At 39.9% G+C, this 24,521-nt stretch overlaps 1 protein-coding gene across 4 annotated transcripts in view; it reads left to right on the top strand.

The window, feature by feature from the left end:
• Nucleotides 1-24,521, top strand: part of GAREM1 (GRB2 associated regulator of MAPK1 subtype 1) — a 209,092-nt gene that overhangs the window by 168,930 nt on the left and 15,641 nt on the right. For all 4 annotated transcript variants that reach the window (XM_070275609.1, XM_023647616.2, XM_001496712.7 and 1 more), the window contains 2 exons: nt 1,090-1,220; nt 18,056-19,228. In XM_070275609.1, coding sequence (XP_070131710.1) covers nt 1,090-1,220; nt 18,056-19,228 — 1,304 coding nt within the window. The remainder of the gene's footprint in view (nt 1-1,089; nt 1,221-18,055; nt 19,229-24,521) is intronic.

The following is a 24,521-nucleotide window of genomic DNA, read 5'->3' as shown; positions in this document are numbered from 1 at the left end:
TCTCCGCCTAATAGATGCTTAAAAAAAAAATGAGAGTATGAATGAAAGATTCCCTCTTTCTGCGTGATGCCCCATGAACACATGCTGAGAAATGTGCCTCATAATAGCTTTAATTCCTTTTCAGGTTTCTCAAGTGTTATATTGTAAACATCATTCAGAAAATGACTGCTAAGAAACACTATGTCATTGATTTCATTATATATGATCTTTTATTCTAAACAGAAAACAACTCCTCTAGAATATAGCAGTAGTATCATAAATATTGAAAATGTATAAACAACATAATAGATCCTTGACGTTTTTGGGAATATGTTCAAAGTTCTTCAACAGTCTCCCAAATTGTGGATACCATAACAGTGTATTCGACCCTCCTGAATTTCATACACAGCAATAAAAAGGAAGGAAGGAAGCCACATGTTGCCCCAGATACCAAGCAGCTCATTCACTGGAAGGAGCCTCACCACCCCCACACCCCGCCCCCGGCCCAGCCTCACTCGCTGCTTACGCTTCACTCTGGTGCTGCAGCAACATGCAAATGATAGCAGCTCCTGAGCCCTCAGCCTCGCCCACATATTGTTGAAACCGAGGATATCTGTGAAAGCCAAGGATCTACTAGGTTATTCTGTTTTCTTTGCAAATTTTTAAAATTCTAACTTTAAAAAAATTAGTTGCCCAGGCCACTTGGGCTTGGTTTTAGAATATAATATGTGTGGGCCTTATTACAACTAAATGACAAGGTGACTGACCATTTAAAAACAAACGAGCAACCACTTAGAACAGAGTAAGTTTTCACTTTGAGATCAAATTATAAGTAAGCATCCATTGAGTTTGATTTTGGTCCTCTGTGAATAAACGTTAATGTAAGCAAAAAAAAAAGAAAAAATATACATTTGTTTTCATTTCTAAGTGATTTTTAAATATGTATTCCAGTTTAAGGAAACCCTCTGCCATGGTAACTTGTTTTAAAAATGATAATAATCAGAAGCCTTTGACATAGAAGAGTGGGCGAGAGGAAAGGGATGCGGTCGCCACGGTGACAGCAGTCCAGCGTCAACATCTCACATCTCTTCCCTTTATCATGTATTTTAGGGCAATTCAAGCTGCTGGAACAAGACCGAGATATAAAGGAGCCAGTGCAATATTTCAACAGTGTGGAGGAGGTGGCTAAAGCATTTCCTGAACGCGTGTACGTCATGGAGGAAATAACATTCAACGTGAAGGTAGCCCTGGAAGAACCAAATATTTATCCTTACTCAAATAGTTGAACTTTCAGGTCATTGTGTACACAGTAAGTGCCCATCTGTGCCTCATAGGAGCATTCCCTCCTCCTAATGGTTAGTGTCGGTGACCCAAACTGTTCTTCTAAGAAGTGCCTATGCCGTAGCTGACCTGACTCCCCAACAGGTTACCTTACTTAATGAGCATTATCTTTTGCTTGAATAGCTGTTAAGACAGATAAAAGATGTTTTGGGTTTTGGGTTTTTTTTTTTTTGCTGAGGATGGTTGGCCCTGAGCGAACATCTGTTGCCCGTCTTCCTCTATTTTGTATGTGGAATGCTGCCATAGCATGGCTTGATGAGTGGTGTGTGTGTCCGCGCCTGGGATGCAAACCAGCGAACCCCAGGCCCCCAAAGCAAAGTGCGCAAACATAACGACTGTGCCACCAGGCCGGCCCCAAAAGATGTTTTTTTAATTCAGACTTTATTGCCTAATATGTAACAGTTGTTTGGCCAGATCTTCTGTGAGGCTAGATGCTCCTCTTATAGGAGCAAGCAAAAGGGCTATGATGAATCTAATACTGAACACTTATTTAGAGAAAGAGACTTCCAGAGCATGCCCTGAGATCAGCGTGTATTCATTCCATTCTTTGTGGACTATCTTTATCCGTATACATAGGGAAAATTGGTGTATAGAAGGTTGCCTAATAGATATTTATCCATCCTTGTTTATCAGAGAAATGCTAAGTAGCATTTACTGTACTGTTTGTTTTGCATTCTTAAAGGGACAGTTCATCCCCTTCTGCATGTTAAGTGAGTTCCTTTGCCTAGACTTGCTCTTGAAGAGAGACTAACCAGAGAATCAGTGCCACTAGCTAGCTCCAGCCTTAAGCTGGCCCAGCCTTATTGCCTGCTGTAGGGGAGAAAGACATTTCCTCTTCCCAAATGGGGGTTCGTCTGGCCGGAGAACGAATTAAATTCACATGAGACAGAATAGCAAGAGAAAATTAAACAAAGCTTTATGAGGAACCATGGCCCGAGGCCTTTCTTCCCGAAGGAAGAAAGGGCACCGAAGAAGTGGGGTGCACAGAGTGGTTATATACCCCCAAACAGGGTGTTTCACATGTGATTGAAATGTCCCTCCCACAATAGTCACAAGATTGCCCTGTCAGCACATTGCTTGATGGACACAGCAGGTAGTGGGTCTGTTGTCTCAGAGGGCATAGCTGGAGGCAAGTCGATTGTCTGGAGCTGGGCGTCACAGGTGAGCGCAGCAATCAGTTCCTAGCCTAAGGAAAGATGCTTAATCCTTAAAGAAATGCCAAAGTTGGGAGGGGGAGGGAAGTCAGTTAGAGGAGGTTACCAGACTAGCACAATAAAATGCAGATTTAAGTCCTTGCCTTTAGTATTGATTAAGAGTTTTTAGAGAGAAGGTCATCTCCTTTCTTCTTCCTGGTACAGAGAGGGAGGCACCTTTTACAGATAGAGATTACCTTACAAATGTAGATGTGTCCTAATAAGGGGCAAGTTCCATTCCTCAGAGCCTCCTTGCCTGTCCCAGTTTATCAAAAGCAATCAGCCTCAAATAATCCTGATGCCAAAGAGACATATCTTGGGGTGGCCAACTCCAGGTCCCCACACTGCAAATCCACTGCGTTTTCTTCAGCAACACTTGCAATTACACTAAAACATTTTAGCAAGTGTTCACGTTGAAAGGATTTTCTGCTTAACCTCCAGTCGGCAGGAAGTCCCAGTAAGTCACGTTCTCTGGACAGGTCAAGATTTAGGGGGGCAGAATGCCTGTTTCTTAGAAATCCACTCTGTGTGAAAAACAGACTGTGTGGTATCTTAGCCCAAGAATGCAACAGTGTCTTTGTGGATGAATCACTCCACCCACACGCCTCAGGAAAGGGGGGAGGGCCCACGACAGCCTCCTGATTGGGGAAGTGGTTCTGCCATTTGATTGGCTAAGCTAAATCATTCTTTCTTCCAGTTCTAAAATATTCACAGCTGCCATTGTCTCTTTCTTTGTTTTTTTTAATTAAAATGGGTGAGATTTTGTGTTTTGTCAGATTCTTTACTAACCAAATTATGCTTATATTCAAAAATATTTATAATTTCTAACTCCTCACTGGTCTAGTCTATGAGTCACCAAGACAACTTTTACTCCTTCACATTGAAGATTTGTGAGAACATGTTCATTTTTAAACTTACCAAGATTCATTCGCCAGGAGCTAGTCAAATCCTATTCCATTAGTGTATTGATATGATTTAAATCTCTCCTTAAAACTTATATTTAGAATTACCTAAATGAAGAGAGTATATTGTGTAGATAGGAAAATTAATGCTGTTAAACTCTTTTCTGAAAACATTTCGTTTACTGATAAATGATGAGAAATCAAGCATAAAAATTTTTTTTATGATTTTTAAGATTTCCTCAAGTATTAAAATTTTATATTCAGTCTTTTACGGCATATTGTTCCTGTAAGAGATTTTTTTTAAATGCCTGTAGCAGCTATTTTTGTGAATTTGTGTTAAATCAGCGATAACTGAAAGAATAGTACTGAAACAATACATTTTGATAGGTTTTTTTTAACAGAATACCATGATTGACTGTATTGATTAAAATGTATATACTAGTGACATCATTCAAAAGTTCAGCACAACAATGTGAAGATACTTACTACTACTGACCTGTACACTTAAAAATGGTTAAGATAGGGCTGGCCTGGTGGCGCAGCGGTTAAGTGCACACGTTCCGCTTGGGTGGCCCGGGGTTCGCCAGTTCGGATCCCAGGTGCAGACATGGCACCTCTTGACACGCCATGCTGTGGTAAGCGTCCCACATATAAAGTAGAGGAAGATGGGCACAGATGTTAGCTCAGGGCCAGGCTTCCTCAGCAAAAAGAGGAGGATTGGCAGTAGTTAGCTCAGGCCTGATCTTCCTCAAAAAAAAAAAAAACGTAATGGTTAAGATGGCAAATTTTATATTATATGCAGTTTACCACAGTTTTTTAAATCGAAGAAGAGTTCAAAGGCACAGATAAGTCTATGGAGTACAGGCTTATAGCAACCATAGAGCTGACTAGGTTTGGGTTGAGTTCCTGTACTATGCATACATAAATATTTAATCTCTCTGGTCTGTTTTGTGGTTAGTGCTGTCCAGTCAATTCTGACTCCTAGTGACCCTGTGTAGAGCAGAGCAGAACCCTGCCTGGTCTTTTTGTGCCATCTTCTCACCTTCCAGTGCTCTGTCAGACAATGCTCTGCTGCTATTCAGAGGGTTTTCATGGCCAGTTTTTTTGAAAGTGAGTGGCCAGTTTCTTCTCCCTAGTCTATCTTAGTCTGGAAGCTCTGCTGAAACCTGTCCACCATGGGTGACCCTGCTGGTATTTGAAATACTGGTGGCACAGCTTTCAACATCAGAGCAGCATGCAGCTGCCACAGTATGATAACCGTCAGACGAGTGTGTGGTTCCCTGACCTGAAAGAAACCTGGGCCACAGCGGTGAGGGTACTGAATCTTAGCCACTAGACCACCAGGGCTGGCTCTACTCTATTAATAAAATTTTAAGATGCTGTCACTTTAAGCTTGCACTAATCCTTAAGATATCATTCAATTCTATCAAAGAAGAATTGATGAAGGAACCTCAGAAAATTTGCATGAAGAAGTACACAAAAGTCAATGTGCTTAGTGAATAAATACCCAAGTAAATAAATAAACTGAGGAGATCTGTAGAAAAGATGTCTGGAAACTACCTGGGCCCAAAAAAACAACGCTGAAAGTCATGGTGTTCTTTAAAAATTGATGATAGTGTGCATGTACTTAAATGCAGTGGTTAATGTGAGAGCTAAGTGGTATAAGGAAATGGTATGCTTGGTTACTACTGCCCCTGGAGAGGGAGGAAAAATATGAAAAACGGTACAACTTACTCATAAATAGAGCTATTATAAATGTTATTAAATATTATATAATATTAAATATAATATAGCTATTATCCAGGAGGCAATTTTTTAAAAGATAGCAGAAGTCAAACCTTCTTGGAAAACTTCATCCTCTAATCTCCACATCAGATACACTATAAATGAGACCAAGACAATAAACGTTTGAAGGAATGACTTGTCATTGACAATTGGCAGCTAACTAGAATTATGAGAGTCAAAAGACATAATCTGAAATAAAGAAATATATGTCTGTATATATGTATTCACGTATATACTTACAAGTACAAATTGAAATGAAGCATCATGATAGGAGCATCTGTTAAGTGTTTAATTCTTTAAGCAGCAAATATATTTTGAGCACCTACTGTGTGTCCTGCACTGGTCTAGGCACGGGAGGTAAAGAGTGAATGTGCAAACCTCTGCCTGCTTGATTACAGTCTATTGGGGAAGCAGACAATAAATAAACAAGCACAAAGACTACCTCCAAATAAAGCTAATGAGGAGACAGTTGATAGACAGGTCTGGAGCTTGGGGCAAGGTCTGGGCTTGGACTATATGTCGGGGTTCATTAGCTCCTAGATGGCATTTGAAGCCCCTGGGCTAGTTGAGTTTACCTATATCAGTGGTTCTCAAGTAGAGGCGATTTTTTTTCCCTCAGGGGACATTTGACAATGTCTGGATACAATTTTGATTGCCACAATTTGATGTACAGGCGGCTGCTGCTGGCTTCTTATGAGAAGGGGACAGGGATGCTGCTGGAGATCCTACAGCACAGGACAGCCCCCACATCAAAGAATGATTTGGCCCATAATGTCAGTAGTGCCGAGGTTGGGAAACTCTAACCTAGAGACCAGATAAAGAAGAGAGGAGATCTAAGGGCTGAGCCCTGAAACCCCCCAGCACTGGGGTCAAGAAGAGATTGAAAGGAGTAGCAGTGAGATAGAAAGACAGTGGAGCATGTGGTGTCCCAGAAGCCAACTGACAAAAGTGTTTCAAAGAGGAGTATGCAGCTGTGTCCGATGCTACTTAGTGATTGAATTAGATGAAGACTAGGAACTAACCGTTCAATTTAGCAAAACAGAAGCCTTTGGTAGCCTTGACAGTAAGGAAATAATCAGCTCAGGGACCCAGAAAGTAAGTTAGCCAGGAAAGTACAGAAGGATGTTCCCAGAGTTTTGTCAAGGTAAATTTCAAGTGGGATTACTCAGCACCAACCCTTTTTTCTTCAGCCTTCTTCAGCTGCCTGGATGCAGGTACAGCATAGACAGGGTTGGGTTTAATCCAAGTCGGGGTTCCACCAGGTGAGTGTGACAGAGATCAGCAAAGGTTCGGATAAAAGTGTGCCCTAGAGTGACAGGCAGTGATGGACCACAGACTCCTCACTGGGTAAGAAAGTGTGACTCCAAGAAGAATAATGTCACTGAAAACTGGAGATCCTGGTGGAGTTAGGGAACTTCTGAAGTGCAAATGTTTAGGAAAGTGGGGTGCACAATAGCAGTTGTGGTAGAGTATGAGATGCTTGAAACTGAACTTTAGGCAGTAATATAGGAAATGACAGGAGTAGCTGTTTTTTCGGATCTAAGTATGTCCATTTGAATGGGCAACTGAGGTGATAGAAACAGAAGATGGGAGATGAGGTGAAGAAAATGAAAGAATATGGTGCAGGTAGCCTCTCGCTGATCATTTGTGTACATTTCCTCCATTCCCTTCAAAGCTAATGGCATTCCATATTTTTAGAACAGCAATCACTGCCTCTTTCACATTTTGTTTCTTTGTCCAGTTTTTGTTTTCCATGGTGAGATTTTCACTTTTGTTTACTGCTTTCCTGCATATTTGTTTTTAACTGTAATAGGCATTTTCTTTTTTCTTTTTTTTTTATTGAGTCAGTGATAGGTTACAATCTTGTCAAATTTCAGTTGTACATTAATGTTTGTCAGTCGTGTTGTAGGTGCACCACTTCACCCTTTGTGCCCACCCCCCACCCCACCTTTCCCCTGGTATCCACTAAACTGTTCTTAGTCCATAATTTTAAATTCCTCATATGAGTGGAGTCATACACAGATTATCCTTCTCTAGCTGGCTTATTTCACTTAACATAATTCCCTCAAGGTCCATCCATGTCATTGCAAATGGAATGATTTTGTTCTGTTTTGCAGCTGAGTAGTATTCCATTGTATATATGTACCACATCTTCTTTATCCATTCGTCTGTTGCTGGGCACTTAGGTTGCTTCCATGTCTTGGCTATTGTAAATAATGCTGCAATGAACATTGGGGTGCATAGGACTTTTGGGATTGCTGACTTCAAGCTCTTTGGATAAATACCCAGTAGTGAGATGGCTGGATCGTATGGTAGTTCTATTTTTAATTTTTTGAGGAATCTCCATACTGTTTTCCATAGTGGCTGCACCAGTTTGCATTCCTACCAGCAGTGTACGAGGGTTCCTTTTTCTTCACAACCTCTCCAACATTTGTTACTATTAGTTTTAGATATTTTTGTCATTCTAATGGGTGTAAGGTGATATCTTATTGTAGTTTTGATTTGCATTTCCCTGATGATCAGCGATGATGAGCATCTTTTCATGTGCCTATTGGCCATCCGTATATCTTCTTTGGAGAAATGTCTGTTCATGTCTCCAGGTAATAGGCATTTTCTTAACTACCTCTTTTAGTTTTTTCATCAACCTTCTCTATTCTCATGTTTACTTCCAAAGTCAAAAGAGGTGCTATTTCTGATTTGGCCATCCCAACGACCTTTAGTAAGAAAAATAGCCACACCAACAATTTTCAGACATACATTTTTAAATAAGCCACCATGATCTAAAGAGCACATTGGACTGTGTAGTGTAGTTCAGGCCCTGAATTCAGAGCTGAGTTCAGACCCCAGCTCCAAGCATTGACTGTGACCACGGGCAGGTCACATGACCACTTGAGCCCAGATGGCTTCACCAGTAAAATGGGAATGATACTACCCACCTCATAGATTTGTCATGAGAATGAACATAAGTATAGGGGTTGGCCATCTACAGTCTTGGGGCAAGCCACCTGTTTTTGCAAATAAAGTTTTATCAGCCCATAGCCACCCACATACATTTAGTGGCGTCTGTGGCTACTTCCGTGATACAACAGCAGAGCTGAGTGATTGCAAGAGACCATATGGCCCACAAAGCCCATTACTACTGTCTGGCCCTGAAAGAAGAAGTTTGCCAACCCCTGATTCAGAACATAAAATCATACTAAGTTTCACATTTTTAAAAAATTTCCCACCACAGCTTATTTCACTTACTTTTTATTTAGTACTTTATACCCAATGTCTTAATATGAAGAACTCAGTACGTAGTAGCTGTTTGTTGTTGTTTCAGAATACCTCTTCATTTCAGATCCTTTTTTGGAAACTCATCACACCAGTACTTAGTGAATTATTTCAAATGTCTCCCAGCCTTTCAAACCCAGCCCAGTAATGATGAGAAATTTTCCCACACATTTGTTTTCTGCCATCAAAATAATGACTAACAAATTAAGTCTTAATTTAAGTTCTGTCTTGATTGTGACCTTTGTGGGGAGAGAGGGAAGGCAGCGCAGCCTCCGATTTGACAGTGGGTGTCAGGCAGCTCTCTTTAAGTGGGTAGAGGCAGCCTGACTGCAGCGCTGTTGCCCTAAAGCTCTCTACGTTCAAATTTCTGCTCTCAAATCGGAGAGCCCAAATACCCTAATCTGGTTGCTACAATGTTGCTATTTTCATTCCAGCTAGTGAGGTTCAAGCTGTCAGCTGTTCCAGCCCAGATTTCCCCAGAGGCGACATAACAAGTTTGCATTGTCTCAGCTGGGGAAAGTGCCCTACTCAGGAATTGTGAGATTTCACTCAGATGGGGAACATACTCACCACTTTGGCTTGCACAGACCTCTTTTTTTTTTTTTTTTTTTGGTGAGGAAGATTGGCCCTGAGCTAACATCTGTTGCCAATCATCCTCTTTTCTTGCTTTTTTTTTTACCTCTCCAAAGCCCCAGTACATAGTTGTATATCCTAGTTGTAGGTTATTGTAGTTCTTCTGTGTGGGATGCCACCACAGCACGGCTTGATGAGTGGTGTGTAGATCCACGCCCAGCATCCAAACCGGTGAACCCTGGGCCACCAAAGCAGAGCTTTTGAACTTAACCACTCCACCCTGGGGCCAGACCTGCACAGACCTCTTAAGAACCATTACCGTGTGGTCCGACGCAGGAGCTGAGCTGACAGTCCTGTCACCTGCATATCAGCTCCAGATTACTAGGTTTGGCACCTGTTTTTGGCAGGGGTATCAGTGACTAGTGGCCAAGCTGATGTAGTGTAGGGCAAAGGATTTCAGAGTTGTCTTTTTTTAAGAGGAAAAACATCATATAAGATTCAGAGAACTTAAGCAATAGCTGAGCTTCTCAATACTGAGAAACATGACCAAGATTAAAATAATAAAATATAAAGAATCCAGTGACACTAGGAAGTTTACAGACTTTGAGGTTTTATAATCATCAAATTTTATCTGAAAAGGCCCTTACACGTTGCCTAGTCCTACTTCTTTTAACAAATAGGAAAACTAAGAAACATGTTAGCTGGCTTCATTGATTCACATGAAGCCACAAAATGACTTAGCAGCAAAGCGAGGTCTCCTAATTCAATCCAGTCATCCTTCTGCTCCCTCCAGTTCTATTTGTGGATTTGAGATAAGGCTCACAATTGTGATCAGAATATCCTTTCACATTGACACAATAGCTTGCACGGTTAATTCATTTTCGTTTTTAAAAATCTAAATAAACGTGTTCAATATTATTACCTAGCCATCATTCTGTCTTTCGTATTTCTGAAATGCTTATGGTCTGACACAAAGGATTTGGCAGTTTTTATGAATGTTATACGTGCAGATTTTTAGATCTTCTTTCATACCAGACTATGATGCCAATATTTTAAAAATAAAATCCTACAAGTTAAGTTGGTATTTTCTCTCCATCAGCATCAGTACAGTGTCTAATTAGATAGCATGTGTCAAAATGAACCCCTTCAAAAATGCCACTGTAGGGTATTAACAGGTATTAACAGAGAAATAAGACTAGCGTTGAGTTCTTGCATTGTTACTTGAAGCAGTGTTAAAGATACACTGAAGTGGCTAAAATGCATCACTGAATAAATAAGCAAGAGTTCTAAAGTTTAATGTGGTTTGTGTAACTTGAGGCTGAACTTTGGATTTTTTTCAAGGCTTCCAAGTTACTGAGAATCAGCCGGTTTTTTCGTGAAGTCATAGATTTGAAGCAATCCATGTGCCTTTTATCTTAACATATTAGTTACGCTTTTTAAAGTTGCCATCTGAAAAAGTGCTGGAGAAATAAAGATCTTCCCATTCTGCCAACTAGTTACACTGTATCTTATTTCCATACATAGTTAACATATTAAACATATGTCATGTTACTTTCTTTACTCATCTTAACAGAACAAACTACAAACAGGGTTGAAAATCCATTAATGAAGAGGTTTGGGGCTGCCCATGATTCTACTCTTGTCATAATTATTTTACTCTCTGGTTGTGTCTTTTAAAAGACAGAAAGAGCTTACCTGGTGGACTTTGTTCTCCGTGCATCGGCCATCCTGTGGTTGGTCCTGTAAAGTAACACAGAGCAGTGGTGCTGAAACATTTGTGTTCTTTGGGGAGGTTTTTTGTTGTTTTGTTTTATTTTAAGACTGTTGTTCGGTCATAACCAACATTCCTAGTTTAAAATACCATTCCTAGTTTTTGTCTTGACAATTCAGAAAAGGAATCTCCTCCTCACGTTGTAAGTCCATAATAATATCAGAGACAGTTTTTTCCTGTGATTTTTTTTCAAAATGGAGAGAGATCGTGTGCTCTGGCATTTTCCTCTGGAGCCTTTAGGACATGAGTAGTTCTAGGTAGCCAGCTTTTGGAGTAGTGTGCCTTCTAACAAAAATTCTGCCCAAAATGACTGTAATTTCCTTTCACTTTCTTAAAATATATTGCACTTTTCTGCCATCTTAAAGAGAAGTGCTTGAACAAAACTTAAACTTATCCTCATCCCCTGAGTTGCGGAGGACTTTTGCCTTTATATGGGGAGTCCCACAACCCTGAGAATTTGGTGTTTTATGGTCTCGTTTAAATTTTTGTTTGTTGCCTCTTAGATTTGTTAGAATAGCTGCCTTAACAGTCCATATTTCTAGTTTTAATTTCCACTTCTATTCTGCTGCGGGCTAGAAACGGGTAACCAAGTTGGAAGAGTTTTGATTAGATAGGAGTAAGTGTGCTAAGTTAAGGTCCTTAAAGGCTTTTCTCGAAGCCCAACATCAGCAACATCACATCTTTTTGGCTGCTCAGAGGCCTTTAGCTCACTACCTTGTTCTTGCCTATATTCCAGAGACATCAGAAATCATCAATTACTATGCAACCTGAATTTTGTTAGGTGTAAGAATGAATTTTAAAAGTGAAGGGTGAATGAATTTAGACGTAGCCAATTTTTATTTTACTTTCCAGTTTTAAAAAATTGCATGTTTTCCTTACAATGAGTCAGATATCATTTATTTTCAAGATTCATTCAGAATGATGAATTGGATACGAACGCAAGGTTATTATTGTTGTTTGAAGACAGCCAGTGTTTTTTTGGTGGCAGTGGTGATGACGGTTTTTGTCATCTGAGGTTCTGAGACCTCCTCTGAAAAACTACTAGCTGGCAAGCCCTCTACTGCACTGTCACAAATTAAATCATCGATGTGGTGCTTGTCATCCTTGACCTGTTTCCTGGTTAAAAAAAAAAAAGGACCCTTAGGATTGACGTTTATGTTAACTCTTCATGCCCTTACTTTCTCATTTTCTGCCATTTTCCCAAAGGAAAGTGTTGTAAAATTTGAAGTTTTGGGGGAAATGATCCAATATCAATCAAATATTGTCTATGTATATATCAATCAGATCAATCATGATTTTCAAGAGTTGACACTTTAACCTCTGTTGCATATTTGATCTTTGGAACAATTGTTCTCAGAGAATGGATTGCCTGTTGCCAGAGCCATCGGAGTGTGTGTGTGTGAGAGAGTCCGTGTGTGCGTGTGTAAAATTTTACATCGGTGTTTTAAAATATTGCTTCACCATGGGGTATTAATTCTGAATGGTATTATGAGCAGTAAAACCCTGATCGTTTCCTGGATTAGACCTATTACAGTTGTTTAGATAACACACTTTGAATTACTTCCTCTCAGGAAACATTGAAACTGGAAATGTTAACCAGGCACGCATACCGAAGCACTTAGACAGAACGCATTGTTTCTTTTGCTATTAAAAAAAAGAAAAAAGGAAAGAAATTATGCAATTAAATCACATCTGTAGACACCAGAGTAGACTGTTTGGCTCAGCTGCCAAAGGAAGAGTATTTATTTATGAGATTCTTCATCTTTCCCTGACAGTGACCACAGATTGGTCCGTACGTTAGTCTCATAATTTATGCCGAGCTAATTGCTGGCATTAATGATGACGTCAGACTTGGGAGCATGGAATTACAGATTGTACTCACATATGTTACGCATTTTTATGTATGGGAGTAGGAGTAGCTTTTTTTAGAAGTAAACACATACATGAAAATGTAGGCAAAACTGCTGAATGTGCCCAGGGAGTGACATTTAGTACGGGTAATTTTGATCTGTTTAATCTGTGCATGTACTGTCTGATTCATGTCTCACAAGCTGCATGAACATTCCCTTTCGTTTTGTTTGGTGTGCAGTACTCACTAGACCTATAATTTCTTTATTCTGGAACGTGTGTGTTTATAAAGGTAAATTAGGAAGGAATATAGTAAACACCAATTTAAAGGGCTAGAAAGAAACATACGCTGTGTTGTTCCTTCACATTTTAGAAGTACTGTTGCCTCCCTGTAGGTTGATGGGAAGTACTTTGTCGTACGGATGAACGTGTGTGTTTCTCAGATCTCATGAGAACCTTTTCTCTCAACATCCCTGTCTCCATCCTGATCCAAATGGATCAACTGCCAAGTTTTTTACAAAGTTCCAATAAAAAGGAAGTTAGCAATGCAGCTGAGCATTTTGGAGACTAGTCTAGCCTAAAAAGATAGATTTTGAATTATTTCAATATGTTCACTTCCTTTGGGATATAACTGTAATGATATTTCAGGCTCTAGTCTGACGTTAAGTTTTGTTCTGGGATAAAACATTCAAGAAAAACTTCAGCAATTCTTCAGTACAGAAGGAAGGGTAATGCTTAGAAGTAGTGGTTTGGGCTTGCACACTAGTGGAGAGAAATAAATTGAATGTGTAAATACAGATGTGAAAGGCAATGTGAAACAAAAGAATTAATATGTTTTTATTGTTAATAAAAGCAATAATAATAATGGTCTCTATTTATTGAGAGCCTGCCGTATGCCAGGCACTGCGTGAAGTTGTTTGTGTACTTTGATTTAGCCTGCAAAATAGATGCTGGTGTTCCCATTTTATAGATGAGGAAACTGAGGCTCAAAAAAGTAAAGCACTTCGTATGAGGTCACCTAACAATACAGGCAGGATTGAAACTCAGCTTGTGGTTTAGTTAACATTATTGTACCGTTAAGAGTATTGTGCCAGTTTATTTCCAAAGACCAGTGTTCTTTTCATTCATCTGTACCAGGGGTCAGCGAACTTTTTCTGTAAAGGGACAAAGAGTAAATATTTTAGAGTTTGCAGGCCACCTAGTCACTGTTGCAGTGACTCAACACTGCCGTTGCACAGTGAAAACAGTCATAGACGTTGCATAAATGAGTGGGCATAGCAGTCCTAATAAAACTTTATTTACAGAGTCAGGTAGTAGGCCGGATTTAGACTATGGGCAGTAGTGGACTGACCTCTGATATATAGGGATAACCCAAAAGTTAGAATTAATAGCAAATGAATCTTTATAAGGACTCTTGATGACCAAAGTCAAAAGAATAGAATACCTGGAACCTTGAAGCTACAGGTCCTGTAGGAAAAGAAAGTCAGCCATCGTATGTGCCAAGTACTGTCATTTATAAATGATAGATTAGCTTTAAAAAAGAAAAAAACCCTAATCTATATTCTTCAAAACTATCAAGGTCATAAAAAACAAGGCAAGATCAAGAAACTCACAGATCAAAGGACTGGATGCAATGTGGTACCCTGATTTGATCCCGGAACAGAAAAAGGACATTAGTGGAAAAAAAAAATAAGTGAAATCCAAGTAAAGCTTGTAGTTCAGTTCATTGTGTTACTGATGTTAATGTCTTAGTTTTGATAATGTGCCATGGTTGTGTAAAATGTTAACAGGAGAAGCTAGGTGAAGGGGATACAGGAACTTTCTATACTATCTTTGCAACTTTTCTGCAAATCTGAAATTATTCCAAATAAGCAGTTAAAATTTATTTTATTTAGTATTATTTATTTGAATTCCTAAACTTACCCCAAAGTAGAAGCCCAAATGAATACTGAGTCTGGCAGTAAACATAGTTAAGTTGAGGTCCCGTTAAAAAGTAATAGCAATACTTATCTGAGTCACCTAAAATGGATTTTACACCTTAGGAGCCTGAACTACCTTTATAACAGTCTTGTGCTGCCATTTATGTACTGATGATGCCTCCTACAGAGAAATTTACTTCGCTGTAGAGACAACACAGCTGCTTGTGTTTTACAGCATTTATGTCGATTGACATGTTGCTTGTTCCAAAGGTTAAAATTATAGAGATGACCTAGAATAGTGGATAAGAAATTATTTACAAAGATTGTTACTCTAGTTTTCTAAAAACATACTGATGATTACTATTTGATAAGCACTATGAACACTGTCAGTCACTTTACCTAGACGCTTTTTGTTAACAGAAAAGAAAAAAAAATCAATCTCAGGCTTAATGTAAGCCTGATAACAAAACCTGATAAAGATAACATGGTAGAACTGTAGACTAATCTCACCTGTGACTGAGATAAATAAATCATAGAGCATACACTAGCACAGAGAATCATGCAACGTAGTTTTAACGGCACTCTGATCCCGTAGAGATTATTTCAGGCCCGTAGGCTGTTTTAATATTTGGGAATCTACTATTTTATTGTATAAAACCAATATATCAAAATTTAAAATAAACATGACTATCTTATTGGATACAGAAACAGCATTTAATAAAAAATTTTTAAATTTCTTTTTAGAAGCTTTTAGAAAGCTAGAATTGGAAAGACACAGTACTAATAAGATTTGAAAAGTCATCTCAAGCCAACAAATTTCTCATAGTTTACGTTAAAAAATTGATGATAGTCAATCAATCTCCTATGTTTGGGCATTTAAATCGGTTCCAGTATTTTGAGAATACAAATAACGCTACAATGAATAATCTCATACATGTGTATTTTCATACTATTGGAGGATAGTCTTCAAGGTAAATTCTCAGATGTAAGAATCCTGGGTGGACGCATAAATGCATGCATAGTTTGGTTAGGTATTGGCAAATTTCCCACCATGGGTCTCATATCATTTGGCATTTCCACCAGCTATGAACAACAACGCCTGTTTCCGCATAGCCTCACCAAGTGTAAGGTCAAGCTTTTGAGTTTTAATCAGTGTATTAATTTACATTTCTCTTATTATAAGAGAAGGTGAACATGTTTTCATAGACTCTTCTGAAGGCCATGGTGCATCTTTTTAGTGAATTGGTTTTTGATGACTTTTGCCCTTTTTTCTGAAGGATTTTTGGTCATTTTTAAAACTGCTTCTGTATTAGGGACATTAGCTCTTCACCTGTGATATACATTGCAAATATTTTCACTCAGTCTGTTACATGACTTTTGACTTTGCTGCTTTTGTTTCTTGCCATCTGAAAACTTTGAGTCAGAATAACCACAAGTGAAGGCTTTTGTTACCAGATCTAAAAATCTACGATAAAGATACAGAAATTAAAACAGCATAGTTTCGATGGGAAAATAGGCAGAAAGGCCATCAGGATAAAATGACCTTTTTAGATACAAATATATGTATACACATGAGTGTATGTGTTTTATAAATTTAGTATATGATAAAAGTGGCCCTTCAAATTACTGATGAAAGGGATGGTTATTTAGGAAGTACACTGGGCTCTCCATTAACTGTTTAAAAACTAAAGTTAGATCCATACCTTAAATAATTCACCAAAGAAATTTTAGTTAAATAAGTAAAGTAGTTAATAAATGAAACTAGCGAAAGATTAGAAGAAAATATTAGTTAATTATACTAGCATTTCTCAACCTCAGCACTGTTGAAATTTGGACCAGATCGTTCTTTGCTGTGGGGGCTGTCCTGTGCATCCTAGAATGTTTAGCAGCCTCCCTGGCCTCTACCCACTAGATATAAGTAGCTCCCCCCAGTTGTGGCAATCGAAAATGTCCCCAGACATTGTCAAATGTCCCCAGGAGTTCAGGGGTGGGGGTAAAATTACCTCCAGTTCAGAACCACTCATCTCTATCTTCTCAACTAGTAGAAGTGTAACAACCAAGAATGAAATCAAAAGGAAAATTTTGAAAATGTTTTGCTACATAGAAAAAAATACTTTACTACTTAAAGAAGCTATAAAGTTGAAATTCAAGCAACAAAGTCAAAAAAATATAGCGTAAATGACATTCACATTACATAAAAAGTAATCAGTAAGATGACCATCTCAATAGAAAAGTGAGTGAAGGACACAAATGGACAGTTCACGAAGGAAGAGATCTGAACATCCGGATGTATAAACACCAAAAAATATTCACTATACTAATAATCAAAGATATTCAAAATAAAACATGAATAAATAAATGCAGGATGCATACTTTGCTTTTAATATTGGTAAACATTAAACTTACTCATGAATATGAAAAGACAGATCATTTCATAAAGGGGAAGAAGTATAAATAAGGATAATGTTGATGAAGCACATGGGCAGTATGTAGTAGACCTTTCAGACACCCGCATAGCTTTATCCTTGCAATTCTGCTTCTGGGCCTTTATCCTAAGGAGCTAATAGAACCGTAAAAAAGTTCTATTTATTATTGCTAAACATTAGGAAAATGCATCATCTAACAGTAAAGAACTGGTCAAATAAATTAAGGCATATGCATATGTAATGGAACGTGTTAGGTCAGTGTTACAATTGATAGAGTATATACTTGGGAAAATGGATAAATTATGGTGAGAAACTCAGCAACAAAATTGTGCATGCATGTGTATGCATTTATAGATTTTTTTTTTAGGTGACGTACCTTTTTTCTTTATATATGAAATTGGTAACGTAGATTATCTTTAGCGGTAAGAGTATGTAGAATTTGTTCATTTTTATATCTGTATTTTCTAATTTTTTCCCAATGAACATGAATAGTTTGTATAATAATAGAATAGGGAGAAGTAAAACATTTTTAAATCCTTTATCTCACTTCCAATTTTGCAAAATTTTATTAGTTAAAAAAACAAGAAATTTTCTTCAATAGTCTTCATAAAAGCATTTTTTATAACTGAAAGAGATATGATGATAATAATGGTGATGTCCCATAATTATTATCCATATGATAGGCTGCTCTCCATAGGAAAAGAAACTGGAAGGATATTTATCAAATATCGTGGCTATCTCTGAATCAGGCTCATGAGTGTTATTTTTTTGTATGTATTTTCCCTCTATATTTCCCAGATTTTTACACTAATGTGTAGATTACTTTTTTCTTGAGAAAAAATTGTGTTTTTAAAAGTGTAAACCAATACCATCTTGTTATTTTTAGCCACATAAATATTATAAAATAAACGGGGTAGCTAAATTTAGTATTAAAACATAACGTTTTCCTTTGTGTGTGCACATGTGTCATAATAGAAAGTCCTCTGCTTCTTTATGCAAATAGACTAAAGGAAGCTAACCTGAAGTTTGATTTATCCTGTTGTAGGTTGCTTCAGGTGAATGCAATGAAGACACGGAAGTTTACAACATCACCCTGTGTACTGGGGATGAACTCACTCTAATGGGACAGGCAGAAATCCTTTACGCAAAGACTTTCAAGGAGAAGTCACGACTCAACACAATCTTCAAAAAGATTGGGAAGCTCAATTCCATCAGCAAGCTGGGAAAAGGCAAAATGCCGTGCCTCATCTGCATGAATCACCGGACCAATGAAAGCATTAGCCTTCCTTTCCAGTGCAAGGGCAGATTTAGCACCCGAAGTCCCCTGGAACTTCAGATGCAGGAGGGCGAACACACCATCCGCAACATTGTGGAGAAAACCAGGCTTCCTGTGAACGTGACTGTGCCCAGCCCTCCACCGAGGAACCCCTACGACCTCCACTTCATCCGCGAGGGGCACCGCTACAAGTTTGTGAACATCCAGACCAAGACAGTGGTGGTGTGCTGTGTGCTCCGGAACAACAAGATCCTCCCCATGCACTTCCCTTTGCACTTGACAGTCCCCAAGTTTAGCCTCCCAGAACACCTGGTGAAGGGGGAAGTATGGCCAGAAACCCTGGTCCATCACTGGCTGGGTATCTGCCAAGAACAGTTCGACATTGATGAGTATTCACGGGCTGTCCGCGATGTGAAAACTGACTGGAATGAGGACTGCAAGAGCCCCAAGAAGGGCCGGTGCTCTGGCCACAACCATGTGCCCAATTCCCTTAGCTACGCTCGCGATGAGCTCACCCAGTCCTTCCACCGGCTCTCGGTCTGTGTGTATGGCAACAATCTCCATGGCAACAGCGAGGTGAACCTCCATGGCTGCAGGGACCTTGGGGGAGAGTGGGCGCCCTTTCCTCATGACATCCTGCCCTATCAGGACTCGGGTGATAGTGGGAGCGACTACCTTTTCCCAGAAGCTAGTGAAGAATTGGCAGGCATCCCAGGAAAGTCAGAACTTCCTTATGAAGAGCTGTGGCTGGAGGACGGCAAGCCCAGCCATCAGCCTCTGACTCGTTCCCTGAGTGAGAAGAACAGATGTGATCAGTATAGAGGTTCTGTCCGGTCCAAATGTGCAACTTCTCCTCTTCCTGTCCCCGGAACTCTGGGAGCAGCAATGAAGTCTTCAGAAATTGCCCTACCTCCACCTCCAGTGCCTCCGAAATCTGAAGCTGTAAGTCATTTCTATTCTTGAGTGATGTGCCCGTCCTTCCATCTCTCTGCTAAGTCATCCACTAATTTATTTTCTTTCATCAAGAAAGGAAAAGTCTCCAACAGAAGATTATCAGAATCAACAAATTTGCTTAATTAGGAGTGAAATGTAAATGCTTGCCAGGTTGTTTTTAACAGTTAGGATGTAGAGTTTTACTGGATGTTTGAGGAGAAACTCTTTGAGAGTTTTCAATAGGAAAGGTTTAAACATGACTTTGCTGTCTGGAGAGTGGATACTAGGGAGGAGAGAGCAGAAGCCAGGAGACCAGAGAAGAGGCGATTACAGTAGCAGAGGTATGAAATGTTGATGCCCTGGACCACAGCAGTTGGTAGCGGTGGATGACAGGGAGAAATGGGCTGCTTTGCAGTGTGTTTTAGAGGTAGATCCAACAGTATTTACTGATAAATTGGATGTGGGTAGTGAAGGAAAGAGAGAAATCAAGGAAAACTCCTAGGTTTTTAGCCTGAGCAACAGAGCGGATATTAATGCCATTTACTGTGACGGGGAAGACCAAAGGAGGAGTAGATTTGTTTGGGGGGAGTGGGGGATTAAGCATCATGAGCATCATTTGTAACTCTTTCCTATATCCCTGAAGTTGCATTGAGATCAAAGAATACTGATGTGCTCATGTACACACACACACACACACACACACACACCCCTCAGAGCAGAACCAGGTGTCAGGGTGGTTCTGTTTAACACCTTAAACAACTCTTTCAGAGTTTCAGGGGGCTTCTATCAAATTTTAATGCAAAAAGGTCAGTACGGGACAAGAGGAAGGGCCCTCCATTTTGACCATGCTCTTTGATTGACAGACACTCTGAACATTTGCTACCCATTTTTGATCATTTGGTTTTATTATATCTGACAGGAGAAAATACCAGAGGCATTGAGTGTAATTCTATTCATTTATTTGACAATTTCTCTTGCAGTGGTTTTCTTTTTTTCTATCTCTTGTAGAATCCTTAAAAAAACTTACATGAATCACAATAAATAGAATTAAAATCAAAACCCATCTGACTGAAGCACAGATTAGAGGAGCAGGGGGTCTCCACGTGCCCCTGTCCACTCTCTGCCCCCACCAGGTGGTCTCCAGATGCCTCTCTGGACCCCTGAGGCTGTGCAGAAGCCAGTTTTAAAACCATGGAATTACTGGGTGAGATGCTAGAAATATGACCACGTGTAAGACCTGGACTCTGGACTCTAGTACCTTTCAGTTTGATAGGGAAGGTAACAGATGAAAAGAGAGGACTATCGTACAAGTTAAAATGTGACAAGCAATAGAAGAGAGATATACATAGATCATGTGTGTAGGAATTCAGAGGAGATAGAAGCTTCTAGTCGGGTGATGAGTGAGAGAATCCTCCAAGGAGCTTATGACATTTTTAATGAACTGAGAGGATATATATGAATTGGAAGAGCAGAGAGATGAGAAAGAAGGGCACTCCAGGCAGAATAGTGTGAGCAAATGTATGGAAGCTGGGACAGGTGAGGAGAAACAAGAAATCTTGTTGGGCCAGTGGAGTAGAGTTGAATAGGGTGTGTGAGGAGCAGTGGTGGCCGAAAGGCTGGAGCCAGGTCATGGACTGCCCTGAACATCAGGAAGCACTCAGTGCCAGTCATCGTGCCTTGCTGTCCATGCAGAGCCCTCGTTGCTGCAAAGCTTTCCTGAGAGGGCCCACCTCCGGCTGTTTGTTCTGGGACATAAGAACTCCCCAGAAACTGCACATGTGGACTTTGCCCTGCTCCTTACAGGATCTTCCAGGGCCCTTAAGGCACCAGCCCAGAGATCCCTGTACCCAGTAAGGGTCTTGGAATATTTGGGGGAAGTCTTGGTAGAGTCAGAGTCCTTGGTCCTTTTACTCATGTCAGAGGGTGTTCCCAAAAAAACAGGTAACAAGTAAGAGAACACTCCTCCTGGCAAGTCCTCTAGGCAATTTTAGGGATGTCTCAACTCAGCTGTATGTTTCATGATACTTGAAGGTCGAAGCCTGATCTTCAATAGGAACGTGCCCACACGAGCTTTTCCTATAGAATTTTGGTCCTACCTGGCAACCTAGTAGGGACTCACGTTTGTTGGCTGGCTGATTGACTCATCCAACGTGGTCACACCCAGAGTCATTCACGAAACCAAGTCTAGAGAAAACTAGCGCTGCTTGTTTTTTCTGTGCTTAATGAAAGATGAGTAAGAACATAAATACTAAAAGGCCCTATCTTGACCTCAGTACTAAAAGAAAAATGCTAGAGTTAAATTTGAAACTAAAAGCAAATCTCACAGGAAAAGAAAAGATTTTGGCCTCCGGTCTAAGCCATAGTTTCTTATGACATAAGAAAATCCTTTTAGAGCATTTCCAATATTTACAAAATGCTATGATCATAAAGATTTTTTTTATGAACACCTGAAATCATTTAATTTACTTAAAAAAAAAAATTAGGCATTTTGAATGAGGTCATATTTTTTATTGGTTCTGTGACCATGAAATGAATTTTCCATTTTTAGGATGTGCGTGGGATCCAGAGAACGTCATCGTTGTTAGATGTGGCTTCAGCTTGTAATTTTCAAAAGGGAACTTTAATGGAGCATAAATTTAAGTGCTCCCACAGAATTAAATAAAACTTTTTTGGATAGTTACTGTAGACTGAGCCCTGGGAGGGAGGCATGCCATATATCTAATAGCTATCCCACCCAGTAATTAAAGATGGTCATAAGCTTTCAAGTGAGACATTATCTGCAAGAGTGACAGCTCCCACTAGATCTTTAGGGATGGAAGGTGCTGGAGCAATGGAACAGAGTCAAAGAAAGCATGACTTTCATGGTAAGGGAAGCAAAGCTGGTAGTTGGTGAGTGAACTCAATTTCGCCACAGTCCGTGACCCGCTCCCATTAAGGTCTAGAGGTATAGAGGCTCCATTGCTGTCTATGTCAGCCTGTTCATTTTCTTCTAGTTCTTCTCTTCTTCACTTCCTGCTTCAGTGTCCTAAGTTGTAACACATAGTTGCGCTCTCTCTCCAGCAGATTTTGATGGTCTTTGTTTCTTTCTGCAAAAGTGAGAGCAAATCTTCCTCCTTCAACACTGATGCTGACTGTGTTTTCCGTGTTGTGCCGCCGTTCTGACGTCATCTGGCTTATGCTTGTCAGCGTTTTCCTATCCGTATACTAAGGTGCAAAACTAGGTTGTGGGGCCAAACAGAAAATTGTCAGTGGAGGAGTAATCGGTTTAGCCCTGTTAACGTACTTTGTACTTGATGTGGCTATTTAAAATTTGCTCTAGTCCTCATATATCTTTGTAAAAATTGTTTAATACAGTTTTTTTTTTCAACACAAAACTCACCACTTAACGTCTCCCAAGGATGAGAGTCTATTCCTTTCCTAATGGGAATGTTCCAGGGAAAAACAAACAATTTCTGGTTGCAGATGGGCCCAGGCTAAGGGAACATGCATGCCCAACTCACTGAATGGTGACATTTTCACTTTTTTTTTTTGGTGAGAAAGATTAGCCCTGAGCTAACATCCGCTGCCAATCCTCATCTTTTTGCTGAGGAAGATTGGCCCTGAGCTAAGCTCTGTGCCCATTTTCCTCAATTTTCTATGTGGGACGCCTGCTGCAGCATGGCTTGATGAGCCCTGCCTAGGTCCGCACTCAGGATCCAAACCTGCAGAGCACAGGAACTTCAGTACTATGCCAGCAGGCTGGCCCCGACGTTTTCACTTTTTAAAGTAGTGCAAAGTGTCCTCAAATTAGAATGACTTGACAGTCCCCCTTTAAGTGGATTATCCTTATTGGTTCATATATTTGTTCTAAACACGTCCTCTCTTTCATAACATTGTGGGCCTCTATCCGTGATTTTAATTTTCTAGATATCGGCTACTATATCTAAAATATTGAGTCAGATACATTTTACAGGTGACAGTCTTTAAGAGCTATCTCTCTCTCTTTTTTTCCTCTTTAGAAGATGCCATTTTGGAGAGCAATGATGGGAAGACTTTATATTGCATAAAATCTATAAATAGGATGTTTGACTCCCAGACTGCTCTGGTCTGTGCAGTAAATTACAAATCACTGTCAAAACTACAGGATCACCACTCTTCTAAAACCATGTATGCAGTAGTATCCAACTTGGGGGCCCTAGAACCCAGGGATTAATATCCTCCATCTTCTTTAGTAACAGAAAAAGTCTTCTCACTCTTGGTTGGTTGTTAACATTACAGCAGTTTCTGAGATTCATGAAAGGAAAATCATAAAAGAACCTCTAGGTTGTGAACTACTAGTTTAAACCAAATTCTACTGCAACATTGCTGAAGAATTTGTTAACCCTTTGTGATAGACAGGAATGCCTCATAGCCTATGAGAAACAAGCTGTCGGGACTGAGTTCTAAGATGGATGGGTAGCATATATTCATTGTCAGAAGGCTGGAAGTCCATCATAAATAAAGTCCCTGTAATGGAGCACACTGTGTTGTTGGTATTTGAGAAAAATAAGATTTAAAGCTGTGTTGTGGACCTGTAGCTAGTGTGTTAAATTAAGAATATGCAGATTATGATCTGCTGAATGAGGAGGCACAAGCCACCCACATGGGGTTGTCAGGTACCTCCGTCAGCATCCAGCCTCTCACTTTGGGGAAGTGAAAACCCCAGGGTCATTTCAGTTAAAGGCGCACTTTCAATACTCTCACACAAAGGAAGTAAAATCACAAGGTTTGTTACTTACAGATCCAGAAACGAGGTAGGGGGGACGGGCAGTGAGCCAGGGGAAGGGCAGTCCTCTGTCCCAGGTCCCGAGCAAGCAGGAGGTAGAGAGCAGGGTAGCAAGCACCCAGGACTTATCAGGTGGTTGGGGCCAATGTCACTAACTTTTCTTGGGCTCACCTCTGAGCATCAGGATACCCCAGAAAAAGCAAAGCAGGAGCTTGTGGCAGGAATCGTAAGCTCAGGTCCTTATCAAAATGTCCAGATTCTGGGTGTGACAGGGTTGTCATACTGTAAAATGCCTAAGCAGCAACTCAAAATAGCTGTTCTCTCATAACAAAAGTGTGACTTTAATGCCAGATTGACTGGACCTAGTCCAGTAGGTGCTTGAAAAAACAGACTTGGTTCTACAGGAGTGAGTTGGAGTGTCTGAGTCTGCCTCAGACAGACTGAACAGTTGATGAGAAAATGCAAGGAAATCCCAGGCATCCTAGGACTCTTCATTTCCCCTCTCAGGGGAATTTAACTGGAGGGAGAGAGATGGTCTACCACACTGAGAGATAAATA

The sequence above is a fragment of the Equus caballus genome, chromosome 8 (genome assembly GCF_041296265.1).
Source record: "Equus caballus isolate H_3958 breed thoroughbred chromosome 8, TB-T2T, whole genome shotgun sequence".
Classification (NCBI taxonomy): domain Eukaryota; kingdom Metazoa; phylum Chordata; class Mammalia; order Perissodactyla; family Equidae; genus Equus; species Equus caballus.
This window is presented reverse-complemented; position numbering and strand designations above follow the sequence as displayed.